This window comes from Ambystoma mexicanum, chromosome 1p, assembly GCF_040938575.1.
Source record: "Ambystoma mexicanum isolate Mex_15411 chromosome 1p, UKY_AmexF1_1, whole genome shotgun sequence".
NCBI classification, from domain to species: domain Eukaryota; kingdom Metazoa; phylum Chordata; class Amphibia; order Caudata; family Ambystomatidae; genus Ambystoma; species Ambystoma mexicanum.
The window spans coordinates 172,793,410-172,813,761 of record NC_090921.1 but is presented as its reverse complement, the minus strand read 5'-3'; the positions used below and the strand labels follow the sequence as shown (position 1 = coordinate 172,813,761).

At 47.2% G+C, this 20,352-nt stretch overlaps 1 protein-coding gene across 1 annotated transcript in view; it reads right to left on the bottom strand.

Moving 5' to 3' along the window:
• The window catches only part of LOC138567694 (alpha-2,8-sialyltransferase 8F-like), a 333,692-nt gene that overhangs the window by 29,449 nt on the left and 283,891 nt on the right, over positions 1-20,352 (bottom strand). Inside the window, exons 5-6 of the mRNA XM_069646164.1 lie at positions 1,799-1,911; positions 432-518 (exon numbers count right to left, since the gene is read on the bottom strand). Coding sequence (XP_069502265.1) covers positions 432-518; positions 1,799-1,911 — 200 coding nt within the window. The remainder of the gene's footprint in view (positions 1-431; positions 519-1,798; positions 1,912-20,352) is intronic.

Genomic DNA, 20,352 nt, shown 5'->3' with positions numbered 1-20,352 from the left:
CACAACAGCTGTGGCCCCCACGTCCCACCTATCGTTTAGAGGAAGGGTCTCCTTTTGTGAGAGATTGTTTTTAAGCCGGATGCACAATATGGACATTAGCAATTGAATTCTGTAAGTTTAGTAGCTAATTAGAATTTACACTTTGTTGTATATTTTTCCCTTTTTCCTGTCACAAAATGCGGAACTCAGTCCTGCAATATCCTGGGGTGTCTGAACAGCTCATGTAATAATAGTCATGTGGTGACCGGTCTGTAAATTAACATGCTCTTTACACTTGGCGAGGTCTTTATGGGGCCAAGAAAAATGATTTCCTACAACTCTAAAATACACTGAGCCCAAACTGATGGATTTGCAAACCCTTGTTGTTATGCATTGTGTAAATGTAAGCAGTGTGATACAATGGCATTCTTAATATCTCACTCTCCACATACCTGTTGACTATGAGGCTGGGGTTTGCGGTAACTAGGTCAACCTTTGTGCCAACGTCATCCGTATAATTTAGAGGAGGCAAGTTCGACCTGTAACGGGTAAAGAACAGCATGGAGGCGAGTGTCAGGAGGACGCACACCAATGACAGCTGGCTTTAGAGGAGCGAATCTAGCAAAACATTTTCATCATAGTGAGAAGGAGGAGAGCAAAGGGCAGGAGTTATAGTGTAGTGTGCAGAGGTTACTATGAGACATATCACAAAGGCTGTGGACGGGAAAGAGACAGATAATTTAGAGGGTTGAGTGGAATATGGAGAGACATCCAGCAGAGACTGTAAAAGGGAAGGGGAGACATGCAGAGTGTGGAGGGGAAGGAGAGAGATCATTTAGAGGCTTGAGTTGAATATGGAGAGACACCCAGTAGAGACTGTAAAAGGGAAGGAGTGTCATGCAGAGTGTGGAGGGGAAGGAGAGAGATCATTTAGAGGGTTGAGTGGATTATGGAGAGGCATCCAGCAGAGACTGTAAAAGGGAAGGGGAGACATGCAGAGTGTGGAGAGCAAAACGGAGAGGGTGGGGAAGCGGCCTATGGAGAGTGGGCAGAGGGCAAGCAGGCATTATGTAGAGACGGAGTAGAGAGGCTTGGGCATAGCGTTGAAGTGCAAAGAGGACAGACCGCCTGCACAAAGCGCGGAGGCAACGGGAAGCGCTCTTTTAGAGAATGGGGAGGCGATTGCGAGACATTAGCGTTATCATGTAGTGAGTGTGCAGATGAACACAGAGGGAAACCATGCGCTGAGCGTGAAGATGATGGAGGCCGGGGGAGATCATGGAATGGGATGAGAGCTTTCCTGTGAAGAGTGTGCTGAGAGTGCCGTGCAGAAAGAGACACCATGCATGCAGTGGATAGTAGAGAGGAGCACTCAGCTGGATTTACAGTTGATTAGACTGTGTCTTGGAAACTGGCCACTTTGACACTACACCTATAAAGACACTCAAGACCGGCCTGACAGCCACTATGGAGGCTGTCCGCATGTACAGGCTGCCCTCCACATTATTGGAGGCATATATCCTGGCATATTTAAAATAGACACACAGAAACCTGGACACTGAATTACCTGTACACATACACCAGGAAGATGCTACACATTGGCATAGCAACACATTCCTCCTCAATCAAAGGATGAATCACTCTGGAACCGCCCCTTATGAAGAGGGCACCTGCTTTCACCTGTCCAAGATGGCGGCCAGTCTGTGGAAAGGCCTGGGGCAAATGGATATCATTGGGGACAACCCATTGTTACTGTTTTTCACACACCACCCTAGGAGCTCCCTGACTTTAAAAAAGCCTACATTCCAGGAGGCGTTACCTGAACACAAAGTCTGCCTGGTCGATGTTCTCCCCACAGAAGCTGCCCAGTAAAATGCCACCGTTTCCAACCACAGAGCAGGTCTTGTACTGCTTGTTCTTGAAAGGAGATGTCTGTGAAGAAAGAAAAACGCCATCAAACTGGTAGGAGAGGCAACCACACGAGGCTTCCACCAAGGTTGAGCTGCCTACAGGGACGGCTTTTGAACGGCTCCTCTGAACTCAAGGGTCCACAGCTGCTGGGAGCGCTGCATTTAGTAACAGAACAGAAAAAAACATTCTTTAAGGGACTATGGGGTTGCAACACAAAACAACAACATCCTACACGTTCACCAGTTACGGTTCCCAAAGCAACCAAGACTCACACACTGGCATGCCCCGCATGGCACACATAAACACAGAGAGGACCTACACGTGCCCACATTTCACACAAGACCTGAGCAACAGAGAGTTCTAAGGAAATGAAGTAGTAACTCAACTTAACTCTGCTTAGGATCAATTCATATTATATGTGAGGTCCAACACAAAAAAAGTCCAAAACAGCTGTTAAAACGAATCTGAAGGCTTGGTTGCTCTCGTCAGTCAGCACAGCGAGTGGCGTGGTTATGGATGTTGTTTCATGGCAGTAGCGAGTTAGGGTTGCTCTGGTAATGATAACTGGTGAACCTGTTCCCTTCAAGAGTCTCCCACTCCAAGTAAACACACCAATTGGTTCCTTAGTGGGCTGGTGTCGGCGTCATTGAACGGGCAGCCTGCCCCCTACAGAGTTAAGACCCTTCGAGAGTCCCCCATTCCAAGTAAACACACCAGTTTACAGATTAGCACACCTAAGGCCTTGTGCAGGTAAGCTAATCAAGAGAACATAGCAACAAGTATATTTGAATCCACACCAAACTGAAAGCAACACTCCCACACACTAGTAAGGACAGAACATCCATTTAATCACACATTAAGACTATAGATATGATCTGCCCCGCTACCTACTTCTAGACTCAAGTTAGCCACGTATTATTATAGTCTTGCTGCTCCCCAATCTGGATTCTGGGATCCCAAACTCACCTTCAGAAGCTTAATGTTCCCTTAGACAACCATCTCCCGCTTTCACTCTCTGTGGGGTTCACTCCCACTCTTTCTCTCTCTCCGGGTCTGAGAAGAGTACCGAAGCCCTGCATGGCAATGCATGCATTTTAAAGATGGGCCAACTTGCAAATACAGACCAATGACCTGGGTTTGTGAGGTTTGAACAGGAGCCCTTTCAAGTATAACCCAGAGGAATGGAACCTTGCGCCCAGAGCCTCATTCCATAGCAGTCCTTAATGTAGTGCACCTGCTTCATTTGTATTCTTGTCTGACATTCAGGGAGCTTGGTGCCACCAGTAGGCATCTGTAAGGAACTCATGGTGGCAACAGTAAAGACGGACACAAGTGATTACAGTTCAAGGGTGTTTATTAAACTGTATATGCAGGTTTGAAAAATGCCTAATCTAAACCTAAATCTAAGATGGGAGCAAGCTACGATCATCAAACAGTAATAAGACAGTCTTAGTGGCGCTCTGTCAAAATAAAAGGGCCTATACTAAGAAAAGCCTAGTGCCAATCCTTATTCTAAATATAAACAAAGAATGTGGGATAGGGTTCACAGGAAAGAAAGAAGTGTTCACAAATAATAAGTCAGGATGCGGTAGTCAGGGTCTCCCTTGCCCACGTTTTGAGCAAGGGACAAGGTAGGACTCCGGAGCACAGCACACGCTTGAGCTTTCCCAGCACAAGCTAAAAGTTCAGCTCTCAACTATCAGAGCCTTCGGTGGTTAAGTCTCTTTTCTACAAAAAAATCTCATGCCTCAGAGGATCTGATGTGTTCCAAAATAATACACAAAAGTTCCTTTCTGCTTGCACGTTGGGTGATGTTTTTTCACCCCTGGATCCCCCACTTCCGGACCAAGGACGAAAGTTCCTAGCGATATCGGGACCTTCAGTGTTTCCCATCAGCTTGGTTATCATCGGAGGAGGATCTTGTGTACCATTGACATCTGCTGCAACACATGCTGGCTATTCGGACTACCCTGCCTTCTCTTCCTTCCTCCTCTGCCCATCCTCGGGCACCATCAACACTTCCGCAGGGTATACCTCTGGCCTGTACCCCTCCCTGGAAGTCTTTCAAATGTGGCAACCTGCTCCACCTCGCTACTCTCAACTCTCGTTCAGCTGTCAAACACTCCTCTGACATCTGCCATCTCCTGGAAGAGCTTGATTTGGATGTACTTGGTCTCACCAAGACTTGGTTCATTGGCAGCGCTGTCACAAGTTTTGACACTCTCTTTCCCGATGGCTACAAGATGCTCTCTGAACCCAGAACCAACCGTCCTGGTGGGGGTATAGCCTTGATTATCCAAGAGTGGATCCCTGCTTCTATCATTCCAATGCAGCACTACTCCTCCTTTGAATGCCTGGTATGCAGGCTCCATCTCTCCTGGCCTCTCTCTCGCTGTGAGCACTATCTAGAGGCCCCCTGGCCAGGTCACCTTCTTCTACTATGAGTAGGCTGACCTCTCCTCCTCACTCCTTGCCTCTACCTCCCAACCTTTCCTCCTCGGAGACTTGAACATCCACCTGGATGCTACAAGCCCCTCTCCAGGACTCTTTCGCAACCTCTGCGATTCTATCTCCCTCTCTATTCTACCCTCTGGCCCGACTCACTCTGCCGTGCACACCCTGGATGTTCTTATCTCCTCAGATCTCTCCTTCTCTAACCCTCTCACCACTCCTCTCTCTTGGAGTAATCACTTTCTCCTTTCTTCCCACCTCTCCATCTCTTCCCCGCAGGTCAAGTCGACTCCAGCACTGCCTCCTACCTTTTTAGTCATCCGTCCCATGATGCATGTGTCATTTGAGGCTTTTGCCACTACTTTCTCTCCTCATCCTGCACCTTTGGCTGACTCACACCCTGACACAGCCCTCTCTAACCTTCATCTCTCTATCTCTAACACTCTGGATGTCCTTGAGTGTGCTTGAGGATCTGCTTGAAGCCCAAATCCAAGTGCAACTCTTCCATCCTTAAACGCAAGAGTAAGGCGGTGGAGAAGAAGTGCAGGGGCTCGGGTGCACCCCCTGACAAACTGGCCTGCCGCCTGCTCCAAAGGCAGTACAGACTTTGGGTTCACTCTAAGAAGAGAGCCTACATCCAAGCCTGTATCTCTGCGGCATCTAACACCTTGGCTGAACTTTTCAAAATCTGCAAGATGCTGGCCAATCCTGTTGCAGTCTCTGCACGGCCTTCACCTCTCATTTCACTAGTAAAACTCAGGATATCCTGTTCACCCTCTCTTCCACCTCCTCTTCCTCCTACTCTACCACTCCTGGCCCGTCTGAGGCCTTCTCTCCTCCTCCTTTCTCGTCCTTTTCCCTGTTCACCCCTGATGATGTTTCTAGACCAGTCCGATCTATGAAAGTCTCATCAACGCAGGTTCTCCCCTGCTCATCCAGAACTATCAAGCACCACATCGACACCATTGCTCCAGTCTTGGCTGATTTCTGCAATCACTCCATTGCTACTGGATCTTTCTCCTCCCACCTTAAGAAATCTCTTGTGCACCCCCTTCGAAAGAAGCCCTCAGCCGATCCTTCCTTCGATCCTAACTATTGCCCGATCTCCATCACTCCTTTCAAGGGCAAACTCTTGGAAAAGCTGGCCATCTCCCAGCTTAATCTACATACTGAATCTGTTGGTTGCCTCCATGACTGCCAGCACATGTCCTGGGAGGGGGCCCCCAATAAAAATATATATATATATTTAAAAGAAACAAACAAATGTTTCTTTTGGAATTCTCTCTGCATTCATCAACACATTATTTGTGTAAAAGAAATCATTTCTTTATGAAGGCAGAGTGACTACAAAAAGAAACTTTCTTTTTGAAGTCCGAGGGCTCCCCCCACCCCATGACATTGAAGACCCTAGGCTGGAGGCCTCCATGTCATGGGCGGCGTGGAGCCCTTTGACTTCAAAAAGAAATTGTTTGTTTTTGTAGTCACTCTGCCTTCATAAAGAAATTATTTTGGTTATGGTTCGGTCCTTAACTGAAATAATTTCTTAATGAAGTTAGAGTGACTTTGACCCTGCCAGGCACAGCAGCCATGGTAGGCAGACCCGTCACGGAAGTCAGGTGCCAGTAATGTTTTACCGGTCCGGCGGCAACCCGCCGGTAGTACCTCCGGACCCGTAATGAGCCCCAATTTAAATTTGAAGTAATAGGGCTCCCCTCAACCTCATGATGTGTGCGTGTGTGAGTGTATGGTGAAAGGGTGCACACTCAAATGTATAGGTGGCTGCCTGTGTGTGTTTGGTGAAAGGGTGCACACAAATGTATGGGTGGCTGGGTGTGCGTGTACGGCAAAAGGGTGCACACTTAAATGTGTGGGTGGCTGCCTGGGTGTGCCTTTATGGTGAAAGGGTGCACACTTAAATGTATAGGTGGCTGTCTGTGTGAGTGTATGGTGAAAGGGTGCACATTTAAATGCATGGGTGGGTGCCTGTATGGTGAAAGGGTGCACACTTAAATGTATGGATGGCTGGGTGTGTATATGGTGAATGGTGTGTGTGCTTGTGTACAGCGGCACAACAAAACCTACATTTCGGGGGGGCTAACCCTTCAAATGTTGGGAGAGGCACTAACTTCATGGGCGGTGGGGAGGAGGAAACTTATTTGTGTGGGGGCATCTAACTTATTTACGCATTTTAATGAGACTCGTCTAGTGCAGATTCAATGTTACAAGCAGTTTACTCTCTCCTTTAAGTCTCCTGTTCCCTCTCTACCCTTCCAATCACTCCACTGGCATGCAAGTACTAAACACACATCACAATTTCAATTGCCTAAACAATGTGGCATTTCAATGCAGGTACTAACAGTGAAATGCTTTATGTTGGTAATTGCTGGGTTCTTGTTAACAGCAAAAACCAGGTGTGTTTAACATCTGTGTCCTGTTCTGTCCGGCAACTGACCTAAAGGTCAGCCAGCTCGAGTCAACATAGGCCAAAATTTCAGGGGGGGAGTGCTGAAGCCCAGTCAACTCAATGGTATCGTGCCACTACTTTTTTTTTTTTAATGTTTATTTATTTGGTTTTGTACAGCGCCGAGCGGCCCTAGGGTATCATAGCGCTTGTTACAGCATGCTTGTTGATTACAGAAATTAGTTACATACAGGATATGCAGTGTGCTTGGTCTGCTTACATAGTGGTGCAAACGTATTACTTGTGTTTAATGCTTTGCTTACTCTTAGCCCTATTCTTCCTCGTCCCAGTACTTATGTATGAGGCAGTCCTTGCCTCATAAACAAGTACTGAGATAAGGTAGAGGTACATGGAGGTAATGCCTGATTTAGCTACCTGTAATCTTCATGACTCCTAGTCTCACTCTTCCTCACCCCAGTACTTACCTATGAGATAAGGAGCCTCATACGTAAGCTCTGTGACAAGGAAGAGGGACTTGGAGGTAATTCTGGGCAAAGGAGCTGATTTTGGAGGTTGGGGTAGGGGGTGGGAGGGAGAGGGGATGTGTGGGGCGGGTCGGGATCATGTGATGAATCATAATGGTTGTCCATGTCCAGGCTAAGGAAGCATGATATCTGGTATTAGTGGCTAGAGAGGCATTTTGGTGCAGCCAGTCTAGTAATTCCTCAGTTTGGTATGACTTTCTTTTATCTGGGCATTTCTGATAAATCAGCCCTGCTAAGTGTAATTACCTGGCTAGATTGGCATTTGGGTGCTGCCAGTCTAGCCATTTCTTACTGCGGCATTGTATATTTTTCTGGGCATCTGTGATAAAAAATGATATGATATGATACAAGTCATTTATAACGCACCTGTACCCAAGTGTTTCTACGTGCGACAAGATAAGGGAGGGAAGATAGAGGGAGGACAAGACAAACTATCTCACTAGGCCTTGTGTTATTGAGAGAACGAGAAATGCAAGGGGAAAGGGGAGGGGGGGAAGTGCAAGGGAGAGGGGAGGGGAAAACAGGGCAGCAATGCTGTGAGTAAGTGCAGCCAAGGCAGAGCGGCTATCGGTTGTGCAAGGAGAACAAGGGATTGCAGGGTTACAGTTACAGCCCCTAAGTGCATGGTAGGCCCGGAGGCAGTGCAAGGGGGACCAATCAAGAAAGAGCCTGGACTCGGAGAGCCTCTGAGGGTAGCCAAGTAAGCAGTCGATACAGCAGACAGGTAGGTCAGCAGGGGAGGGAGAGAGAACGCAGAGGAGAAGAGGAACATTTTGAGCTGCTTCTGAAACTTTAGGTTGTCCGGCTCAAGTTTGAGAGAGGCGGGGAGGCCATTCCTGAGGGAGGCACCAGCTGAGGAGAGAGATCTACCCCCACTCTCTGCCTGGAGAAGCGTCTAAGCCTTAGAGAGTTGGAGGTAGCTAAGCGAAGGGCTAGAGAAATAAGGTATTTTGGAAGAGAGCATTGGATTTAGTGTGGACCCCGTCCCACGAAAGCCTTGTGGACAATGCAAAGGTTCTTGAGCTTGATCCTTGCAGCCACCGGGAGCCAGAGGAGAGATTTCATGGCTGGAGGGATACGATCCCAGGGCCTGAGGCCAAGGGTAAGTCTTGCAGTCCTGTTCTGGATTAGTTGCAGATGACGGAGGAAGGCAGATTGAGAAAGTGGCTGTTTCAGTAGTCCAGCCTAGAGAGAACCAGTGGAGACAGTGAGCTTCTGCTGGAAAGTGAGAAAGGGAAGAGTTGCTTTGAGGAGGAGCAGCTGGTAGTGGGACTTCTTGGCAATGTCCAAGATGTGAGGAGAGAAAGAGAGAGTGGCAGTGAAGAGGACACCAAGGTTGTTTTCCTCGCAGGAAGCCGAAGGAAGAGAGCCCAAGGCGGGCGGCCATAGTCAGAGAAGAAACATACGGGCAGGGGCCCCAATGAGAAGGTTCACTGTTTCCTGGCATTAAGGCAGACATCGTTGGAGGCGCACCAATCCTGAATCGTGGATAGACGGTCAGGAATGAACGAGAGAAGAGAGGAGGCTGAGGGGAGCCTGAAGGAAAGCTGAGTCATCCGTATAACACTGGAAGTTAGAGAAGGTAGAGATCAGGGGGGCCAAAGTGGCCAAGTAGAGGTTGAAAAACCAGGGTGAGAGGATAGAGCCCTGGGGAACGCCATAGCTAGAGAGAGGTAGCGGAGAGAATGGGACCATTATGGACCTGGGCAGGGAGTGGCGGTCCAACTGGAAAGAGGTCAGTCACTCCAGGGTCTGATCCATGAGGCCCAGGTTCTCACGGAGCCGATTGACCAGGATGGCGGCGTTGACCCCGTCGAAAGCAGAGGAAAGAAGAAGGATGAGGACAGACGGAATGCTGGAATCTAGGTTAGAGAGCAGATCTTCACGGGTGTTCAGGAGAGCAGTTTCCATGTCTCTGGCAGCTCTAAAGCCAGACTGATGGTCATGGAGACATCCAACAGATTCAGTGTGGAGAGTAAGCTGGGAGATTGTAAGCTTTTCCAAGACTTTGCCCAGGAAAGGGGTGATGGAGATTGGGCAGTAGTTTGCCGGGCAGGTAGGATCATCAGACGGGTTCTTGAGGAGTGGGTGCACAAGGGAGTGCTTAAGGGGAGAGGGGAACGTTCCAGTGGCGAAAGAGTGATTACAGAAATTGGCCAAGGTTGGAGCAAGGGTGTCAATATGGTCCTTGATGGTTCTGGAGGAGCAGGGGAGCACCTGTTTGGACGACACTTTCATTGATCGGACTTGTCTAGAAATCTTGTCAGGTGTTGTCAGAAAAAAAGAGGAAAAAGCAGGAGGAGAGGTAGAGATGGCCAAAGGGTGCCTAGAGAGGAAGAGGAGATAGAGGACAGGATGTCCTGAGATTTAGCTGAGAAGTGAGAGGCCAGAACTGTACAGAGGGCCTGGGAGGGAACAGGAGAGGAATGGACCGCAACAGGATTGACCAGTTCCTTGCAGATTATAAAGAGTTTGGCCATGTTGTTATAGAGGCAACAGAGACGCAGGCTTTAATGTGTGCTCTCTTCTTGATGAATGTTATTGCTTCGACTGGCATTTTGGTGCAACCAGTATAGGTATGTGTAACTGTGCCCTGGCATGCCTTACTGTAATGTTATTACGTGTTTACACTGGTCTACATTGTGCAGCCAGTTGGACAGGTTTTCATTGTGGCATGGCATTTTTAATAGCAAAGAATTAATGTTCCTGTGCACTGTTGATGACTTGCATGTATTGGATGTGTTACCCTACAAAACAATTGCAAACACTCTGGCTTTATAGCCAATTTATCTCAGAAAGTGTGCTGTATATTGCATTAAAACACATATTTATATCTTTCTCCTTGTGCAGTGTGCGGCATACCCCTTCAGCAGCACGTTCATGCGTATTGCGCAAGCGTGACAATCTAGGCCGGGCCAGAGTGTGCCGCGACCTGTGATTTGTTGCCAAGTTGGGCGGCCCCCTCAGCATGGCTCGCTGGGGGCCCCCACATTTTGTGTTACACCACTGACCACCAGTCTGTCTTCAGAGCTGCACGAAGCACAGAAACTACTCTCCTGAACACCTGTGAAGACTTGCTCTCCAATCTTCACTTTCATCTCCCTTCTGTGCTCATTCTCCTTGATCTATCCTCTGCTTTTGACACGGTCAACCATGCCATCCCGCTCAATCGTCGCCGGGCCAACCTTTGTATTACTGATCAGGCCCTGGCCTGGTTGACCTCCTTTCTCACCGACCGATCCTCTCAGCTCCAACTGGGGTCTTTCCTCTCTTCTATCCCTCTCTCTACTTGTGGTGTTCCCTAGGGGTCTATCATCCTTCCCTGGCTCTTCAACCACTACCTGGCACCTCTTGCCCACTGCATTACTACTTCCTGTACCAATTTCCAATGTTATGCGGATGACACTCCGCTCTCTTTCAGGCTCCCTTCAGCCACCTCTGCTTCTTCTCTCGTACCAAACTGTCTGGCAGCAATTCAGGAATGGTGTGCTACCAATGATCTCTGCCTTAATGCCACTAAGTTGGAGATCCTTCTCATTGGGACACCCGCTCCCTCCTTTCCTCTATCTCTCTGGCTGCCCACTCTGGGCCCTCTTCCTGCTCCTTCCTGTGAGGCTAAGAACCTTGGTGTCATCTTCGACTCCACCCTCTCCTTCTCTCCTCACATCACTGATGTCTCTGGGAAGTCAAACTATCAGCTGCAACTCCTCAGAGGTATTCTTCCTTTTCCCACTTTCCCCCAGAAGCTCACTGTCTCCAGAGCTCTGGTCCTCTCTAGGCTGGACTTTTGCAACAGCCTCTTTCTAAATCTTCTTGCCTCTACTCTAAGACATTTACAACTTATCCATAACAGAACTGCAGGACTTGTCCTTGGCCTCAAGCCCAGGGATTGTATACCTCCAGCTCTGAAATCTCTTCACTTGCTCCCAGTGGCTGCAAGGATCAACTTCAAGACCCTCTGCATTGTCCACAAGGCTTTCTGGGGCCTGTGACTACTCTATCTCCAACTTTCTCTTACAAAACAACTTCCTTCTCGAGCTCTCCGTTCATCCACCTCCAACTCTCTGAGGGTCAGACGCTTCTCCAAGCAGAGAGTTGGGGGCAGATCTATCTCCTCGGCTGGGGCCTCCCTCTGGAACAGCCTCCCTACTCTCTCAAACTTGAGCGGAACCAACTCTGGTTCTGGAAGCAACTTGAGACCTTCTTTTTCGCTTCTGCTTTCTCTCTTCCTCTCCCCTGCTGATGCACCTGACTGCTCCATGCACTGGTCACCTGGTCACCCTCTGACCTTCGGGACCAGGCTCCTGCATGTCCAGTTGCCCTTGCACTGCCTCCGGGCTCGCCAGCACTTAAGGGTCTGTATCTGCAATCCTACAGTCCCTTCTCTCTGCACTTATGAGCCATCAGTTGGCTGCACTTGTGAGTTAATTGCACTTCCGCCTTCCCCTCCCCTTCTGGCACTTCTCCATTTCCCTCTTCCCCACACTTGCACGATCTGAATGACACAAGGCCTAGTAAGATCATTATTTTGTCCTCCCTTGTTTCCCCCTCCTTGTCTTGTCATGCCTAGCAAAACTTGTGTACAGGCGCGTTATAAATGCCACATCATATATCATATCATATTGTTCGCTGTCTTATGATTCCTTCTGTGGAGGTTTCACAGACCTGGCTCGGAAAGGGCAGGGTTGCTTCTCTCCTTTTCACATTCTTGATTTTTGCTGTCTTTCTCCTCATCCTGAACTGCCGTGCTGAGTTAGCTCTCTTGTCGTGCGATCTTCCTTGCTCGTATTGTGCTCTCGTGCACCACCTTTTATCCCTGTGGGGAAGGGAAGGGGCCATCAGGTGTGTGTGATTCTGGGCAATTGCCTGACTTTTGCTGACCTTGGCGTTGGGAAATGTCAGTTAAATGACTTTGGTGTTTGTCTGTCGTCTTTCGTGATTTGTGAAAGCGTTTGTGTTGGAAAAGGTGGGGGTTGAGTGTTTGAGTAGCCTACGTGGTAGGTTGGGGAAAAGGTATAAGAAAGGGGATACCGCATCTCACCCATCAGCGTCCCACTTCTACTCCCCGAGGACCCCCCATCCAGGTGATCCTCCCTCGCTGGCCGACACCCAGGAAATGGATCCAGTAGCGATGGCCGTGTCCTGGCCACCTGGATGACAGATCCCCGAAGACTAGTAAGTGAGACACCTTCAGGTTTCTCACATACTCTTCCCCTAGGCAAGGTGGTTATGCCTGTACTTTGTCCAGGTTTCTGGTTGGTAAGACCTGGAAGAGAACAGGGACGAGAGATATTCAGAAACTCTTGCATATTCCGCTGGTTAGTTATGGTTGGAGTAGTTAGAGGTGGAATAGGTTCATTTGTCTCTTTACAATAGCCCATGAATTGGGGTTTAAGGTCTGTTTTGGGTTCAATGTTTTCCAAGTTCCATATTTGGGAGTTTTCAGAAATATTGTCCGTCTGCCATGATCTCTGGGGTAGAAAATCCCAGAATGGGGGTAGAGGTTCCTGTAAGAGAGTAGAGAAGATGGGGAAATCCCACCCCAGGATCACTTCTTCGGGGGGAGTAGAGGAATTATAGCGGATGATATTTCGCAGGACTCACATCAGATCTCAATGTGTACTGGCATTTTGGGATATGCCTCATTGTCTCCTTGTCATTTTGACTAAGGCTCTATTGGCCAGATCTTTTGTTGTAACTAAATGAGCTGGTATAGCGGTTTGCTTACTACCTGAGTCGATCAGAGCCCTAACTTGCCTCCCATTCACCCAAGCCTTTTAATAGGTAAACTCAACAGGAGTTTGACACAGGCAGATGCTGAAAGTTTCTAGCTCTTCCTCGGGTTCTTCCCATTCTTCGCCCTTCAAACAGCCTATTTCCATGGGTTTGTCTTTTATATTCTTTGGACAGTGTATAGCTAGATGTCCTGTTTCTCTACAAGAAAAACAGATCAAAGGAGGTGGTCTACTTCCTTTTAACTCCTCCTTTCTACTTTCATCCTTAGCCTTTGGCTCAATTTTCCTACTTTCTATTCTCTCCCCTAGTATTCCTTCTTTGATCCTGTGTGGTCCCTCTTCTTCATCTACACCATGAGGTTGAATTCGATGGATGGGCTTATGGTCCTTCCGTTCTTCGCTTTGATGGGTCAAATGGAACTGTTTAGCTGCATCTGAATGGTTCTGTGCAGTCTCTAAGGCTGTGGCTAGAGTAGGCGATTTAACTGGAGGTCAGATTTTTGCAAGAAAGGAGGTAAAGAATTTGTGAATTGTTCTAAGGTAATTATCTCTGTTAGTTCTTCTAAGGACTTTTTATTAATCCATAGGGCCACAATGGTTTTAATGGGTTCACCTAGTTATAAAGGGGTTTCTCCTGGGTTGAACTTTATGGCTCGTAATTTGTGTTGGTAAAAATTACAGGTCTGTCCCACTCTTTTTAGTAACCTAGAAAGGTGACTCCCTGTGCAAGGTTAAGTAGTTGATACAAAGTTTGGGGTTTGCCTTTCAATAAGGTTCCCAAGTAGCATATTTGCAGGATTTCTTCCCATCCTAGTTGGTTGGCCAGTCGTTCAAAATGTAGAAAACAAAATTCCTAAATCCTCGCCTTCAAGATATGGCTGAAGTACGCCCTGTGGTAGTAATGGCCTGGGTTGTAATTCAAGTAACTTTGTTAAATTCTCTTGGAGCCTATTTTCTGACTGTATCTGAAGGGCCGCTAATTGGGCAATGATGTTGGCTAAGTCGGCCATTTCTTCTGGTGGTGTAAGGGTTCCTTCTGTGGTATCTGAAATTGAAAAGAAACAGCTCTCGATTCTGTGGGATAAGGTTTCAAAATCCTCAGAATCTTCTGAATCTGTCGATGGAGTAGGCTGGGGAAATGTGGTGTTAATCCTGAGGGTCCCGCAACGGATGAAGACTGGGTCCCACATATAAGGTACACAGGGATGGGGATTCAGAGCACTAGGTCTGATAAGAGAAAACACAGGTCGAACTTTGAGGATTATTCGGGACCAAAGCTGTATGTTGTAATGGGAGAAAAGAGGTGTATCTAATAACACTTGTATTTGAAAGAATAGATCTTGTTGACTAGGCAACTGAGTGAACAGCACCTCTTTCAGTATGGCTATGTGATCAGAATCTAGGAGATGAACTATTTTATTTTCCCCTTCCGGTGGTACCACAATTATTAGCATGGGTTTCAATTTTTATCAGTTAACTCATATCCCACTGTAAAGACAGACACAAGTGATCACAGTACCTAAATCTAAGATGGTCGCAAGCTACAACCATCAAATAATAATAAGGCAGTCCTAGTGGCGTTTTGTCAAAATAAAAGGGCCTATACTAAAAAAAAGCCTAGGGCCAATCCTTATGCTAAATAGAAACAAAGAGTGTGGCATAGGGTGCACAGGAAGAAAGAAGTGTTCACAAATAATAAGTCAGGATGCAGTAGTCAGGGTCTCCCTCCCCCATGTTTTGAGCACAGGATAAAGTAGGACTCTGGGGCACAGCACACGCTCGAGCTTTCCCAGCACAAGCTAACAGCTCCGCTCTCAACTATCAGGGCCTTCGGTGGTTAAGTCTCTTTTCTACAAAAGTTCTCTTGCCTCTGAGGATCTGATATGTTCCAAAATAATAAACAAAAGTTCCTTTCTGCTTGCAGGTTGGGTGATGTCTTTTCAACCCTGGATCCCCCTTGTTCCTAGCAGTAGTGGGACCTTCAGTGTTTCAATCTCCTGCTTCCGAGGGCCTGATATATTCAAAACAAAAGTATTTTCTACTTGTCTATAGAGTGATGGTTTTTCACCCCTTGGTCCCCCTCTTCCAGGCTCAGACCCCTCTCGAATGTCAGCCTCCCTCCGTCGGGTTCAATACGGCTTACAACACAATCTCATCTGTGCCATTCCCAAATCTTAATGGTTTTTTTAAACAGTTCACTGAGGACATCCCTGTCGGGTTCTCTCTTGTCAACACACTGTACATTGGGACTTAAGACTTTGCCCCCTGTTCATTGGCATCCCCCCATCGGGTTTACTCTTGACAACTTTTGCCATTCACACAGTTCCTTAAATAGTTCTTGCGTTGGGGAATTCACTTCCCTTAGCTTTACCTCCATTTGTCGGTCAAAGACTTTCGACACTACAGAGGATTTGACTAGATCCCTGTATGACCACTTTGACGCTCTTCTCACGCCATTCCCAAGGCCTTCTGGTAACGGTAGTTTCAACCATAGGGTATTCGGCCAGAGTTTCTCAAGTGAACACCCACGTGGTGTCTGACTCCTCTGTAGCTGGTTTTCCCTTCTTGTATCAAATAAATAGTATTTGTACTTTCTTCAATTAACTATTTTGCTACTTTTGTTCAAACACAGTTGGGTTTCTAATCAGCTCTCCCCTCCACTCCCTGGATTTGATGAACCGCTTGGCTTTTACGTGTCTCTGGAGTCAAGGCCGGTATTACAGTGGCAAGCATCTCCCCTCAGCTTGGTTATCAGCAGAGGAGTGCCTCATGTACGGTTGAAATCTGCTGCAACACACACTGACTATTGTTCGTGGTTTTACAATTCCTTCTGTGGAGGTCTCACTGACCTGGCCTGGAAAGGGCAGGGTCACTTCTCTCCTTATCACCCTCTCGATTTGTGGCGTCTTTCTCCTCCTCTTGAACTGCTGTGCTGAGTTAGCTCTCTCATCATGCAGTCTGCCTTGCTCGTATTGTGCTCTCGTGCTCCACCTTTTATCTCTGTGTGTAACGGAAAGGGCTGTCAGGTGTGTATGATTGAAGGTCAATTGCCTGTCTTTGCCTGACCCTGGCGTTGAGACATGTCAGGTACATGGCTTTAGTGTTTGTCCGTCATCTTTCGTGATGTATGAAAGTGTACGTGTGGAGGATTGGGGGGTAGAGTGTTTGAGTATCCTACGGGGTAGAATGGGGAAAAAGTATACAAAGGGGGAAACCGGGTCACACCCGTCAGCGTCCCACTTCCACTCCCGAGGACCCCCCATTCAAGTGATCCTCCCTCACTGGTCCACCCCCAGGAACTGGATTCAGTAGCGATGGCCGTATCCTGGCCCCCTGGATGACAGATCACTGGGGACTAGATAGGGAGACACCTTCAGGTTTCTCACACAGCACACTACTATCCTAGCATTTCGGAATGTCCACTTTCCAGTCCTCTGTCCTGTCTGTAATGAGGGGGCAGCAGATCTCTGCCATTCACTAGCAAGGCAATTGCAGTTAAATATTTGCACATGATAATGCACCCCCTTTTTTAGCCTCTATAGTACCATTGCACAGTGCACAGACACCAGTAAACTTCCTAGAAAGGATGTTTGGATAGTGTAAAGTCAGCTGGCATTTCAAGGGCTGACTATCGCACTGTATAGCACTGTATCGCCCTGCACTGAAAGCATCAACTTCCAGTCAATAATAATAGTTCTAGCCCAAATGGATGAGAAAAACAGAGAGTGCAATGGGGCATTCATCAGCTGACAGCACTCTAATTGAGAGAAGAAATGAGCAGCTATACAAAAAGTTGCTTTAGACCTTAACAGCAACTACATTTAGGAACCAAGCAGGTAATAAGCACTTAAAATGATGCATGACAGTAAAGTGATACATCTGAAAGTCGCTCAGCCTGCATATCCTGGACTTCATGAGGGAGCATAAGGCGGGAACTAGTCATGGGAACTCAAATAGGATTTTTAAGAAAATATTCGGGCAATTGTGACATTGTGGCCATCCGGTTTTGGATTAGGCCCTCGCCTACCCCGTTCTAACCTGGCAAGGGGGTGTTGTGGGATCATAAAAAATGCCAACCTGCAGTTGTGTATTATTGTTTTCAACTAACCTGGTTTACCTGATTTTACCCCAATGAGTCTTTCATCAGAGATATTGATGATCTTGAGAGACTGTAAGGGCCAGATACTCCAAACATGTTTCTTTACTGCAAGTGAGGACAGCCCACCAATACACAAAGGGCATCTGAATGAGCGCATCCAAGATGCACTCATTCAGATGCACCCCTCCCCCCCATTTGTGCAAATAAGGGGGCGTTTCAAGGCATTTACAAGTGCATTTCCGGAATTCACAAATGGGATGCACTTTTAAATGCCCCTGAAACAAGGGACAACCCTCTGTTCCTTTTAGAACAGACACAGGGTGAGGCGCAAATCATTGCTGAACCTGCCATGATTTGTTTTTGAAGTGTGACAGCCACTAAACGGTGGCTGTCAGATTAGCATTTTCATCCCCCAAACGGGGATGGAATTATTTTCCTGATAATTTCACAGAGACGGCAATTTATGGGCCGGTCTCTGTGAAATGCGCTCAAAGCAATCATGTGGTTGCTGGGAGCTTGTCATACATTAGTGTCTGGAGGTATGCAGAGGGGCTGGACAGCACCTCTTTGCACCACTGTGCAGCCCCTCCAGAAATGTGCAGGCTACCTTTGTGAATAAGGTGACCTGCACATTTCTAAAAATAACACTAATTAAACAAGCACATTCTCTATTGTGACACAAGGCATGCGGTTTCCCTGTGTGAGACCCCTTGCACAGACAGCTCTGTGGCTCGACTGAGGCGATGTGCCCCGAGGCAGCGGGCCGACCCTGCTTTTAACAGCCCGCCACCCAATGCAAATTGCATTTAGCCTTACATTGTGCCTTATAGCTGCAAATTGCATTTAGCCTTACATTGTGCCTTATAGCTGCAAATTGCATTTAGCATGACATTGTGCCTTATAACTGCAAACTGCACCTAGCCTTACACTGTGCCTTATATCTGCAAATTGCATCTAGCCTTACATTGTGCCTTATAGCTGCAAATTGCATTTAGCCTTACATTGTGCCTTACAGCTGAAAATTGCATCTTGCCTTATATTGTGCCTTACATCTGCAAATTGCACTAAGCCTATCAGGGTGCCCCACATTGGGAACTGCATTTAGCCTAGCTCTGTGCCTTACAGTGGTAATCTGTATTTAGCCTATAGTGCCGCCCACTGGATAATTTCTCTCATCTCCCAGCTATTTACACCTAATCCCAGAAACCTGTATTTAGCCCACACTTCATAACCTAGGAGTCATGAATATTGTCCTAAGAAACATTCTCACCATCCTATATCGCCGCTAACACCATCACTCACCCCACATCCAAACCGCCTCACTGCACTCTGCCTTCATCCACTCGGCCATTGCTATAGCCTACTCCAACTCAACGCCCAGACCCTTATCCATGAATAAAGCATTACCACCATCAGAATGGATTAGGCCCACCTACTTTGTAACACCTAGTACCCCTACACAGCACATAACACACCCCATCAGCAAAGACACCCAACACATATCAGAGATTTTATCACCCGCCCAATCGATCCTTCGTTTAGCAAGTCAACCTAAGCCTAATCAACACTTATCCACTAACTGGACAAAACACAGATTAGGCTCCAGAATCACCAATCTGACTTCAGATCCTAAGCCCTGCACCATCAAACGCAACTCCAAACTCACTCAGGTACCTGATCTTCCACCACTCCAGCAAAAAGCCATGCCAACAAAACGGCCAAGGAAACCCACAACATTAGCGGTGCACTGACCAATGCCAGATCTCTCGTAGTCCACATCACAGAAATCGCTAACATCATCACTACAAACCAGCTCGATTTCCTTGCCGTCACAGAAACCTGGCTCCACAAAACAGCTGGCCCTGCCCTCGCTCTAGCAGTCCCAGATAACTTCTCCATTATCAGAAAAGACAGAGAAACCTCTAAAGGAGGAGGCATAGCATTCATATGTAAATCTAGCCTTGATATGAGAGAAATGGAATCCACCCCTCTACACTCCACTGAATCGCTATCAGTTCAACTACGTTTATCTGCTTGCCGCACTGTTTCCATGCATCTGATATACCGCCCCCCAGGCCCGCTAGGGACATTCGAAGAAGACATAACGACCCCCTTAATACTAACACCAAACCCAGCTCCCAAACGATCTTACTTGGAGACTTTAATCTAGGTCTCAATGACCCAAACGACACAAATGCCACCATTTTAGCTAGAGCCATCACAGAAGCAGGTCTCACCCGCAGGAACAACAGACCCACTCATACAAAAGGCTGCACCCTGGATTGGATCGCAGACATCAATTGCCTGTCATCCATAACAAATATTGAACCATGCGTGTGGACAGATCACAACCTGATCTCATTCACCATCCAAGATAGCCCTCAAACCAATTCAACTAGACCCATGGACCCACCAGCTCTAACCAGGAAACCTCCTACCCCTGATACAACCAATCACCAACTCTGCGACTCTACCATCCAATCCAACAGATCTGGTCAACCTGTATAATAATACCATTAACTCAGCTATCAATACCATTGCACCACTTAAACTCAGCAAAGGGAAACCTATAGCTCACCTAAATTCTTTGTTTAGTCCCAGCCGAAAAGCCATGCGTATCGAAAAAAGACTTGCTGAGACCCGTTGGAAAAACGATCCAACTGACCAGAACAAGATCCTTCTCACCTACCTGTCCGTTAAGTATACAAAATAAATCATTCAAACAAAAAAAGACACCTTTAATGATAGACTAGAAAAAGCCAGCTCTAGCACCAGAGAAATCATCTCTATCCTAAGGGAATTGGAAACCCGGATCACTCCCAGGGAATCCTGCATCAAAGACAAATCTTAGTGCACAGACATCCCTCTGCAATAAAATAACCTTACTCCAAAATAAAATGAATGTCAAGCAACCTACCCTACACAAGATTGCCTTAAAAACCCAAGAAGCCATATTGCGGGAATCCTCCTCCAAACAAACCAGACCCAGTCACCAATTTAAATTAAATTCTATCTCTACCGCTGTGGCTGAAAAGATCATTTCCTCCCTCAAACCTTCTAAATGCCTAGGGGACACATGTCCAGCACCTATCATCAAAGAAGCCGCAAAAAATCTGGCTCCATTCATCACCACATTTGTTAACTCCTCCTTCAAATCTTGCTCAGTACCCAACAATCTCAACGATGCCTGGGTACTCCCTCTACTAAAACAACCCAACCTAGACCCCAACA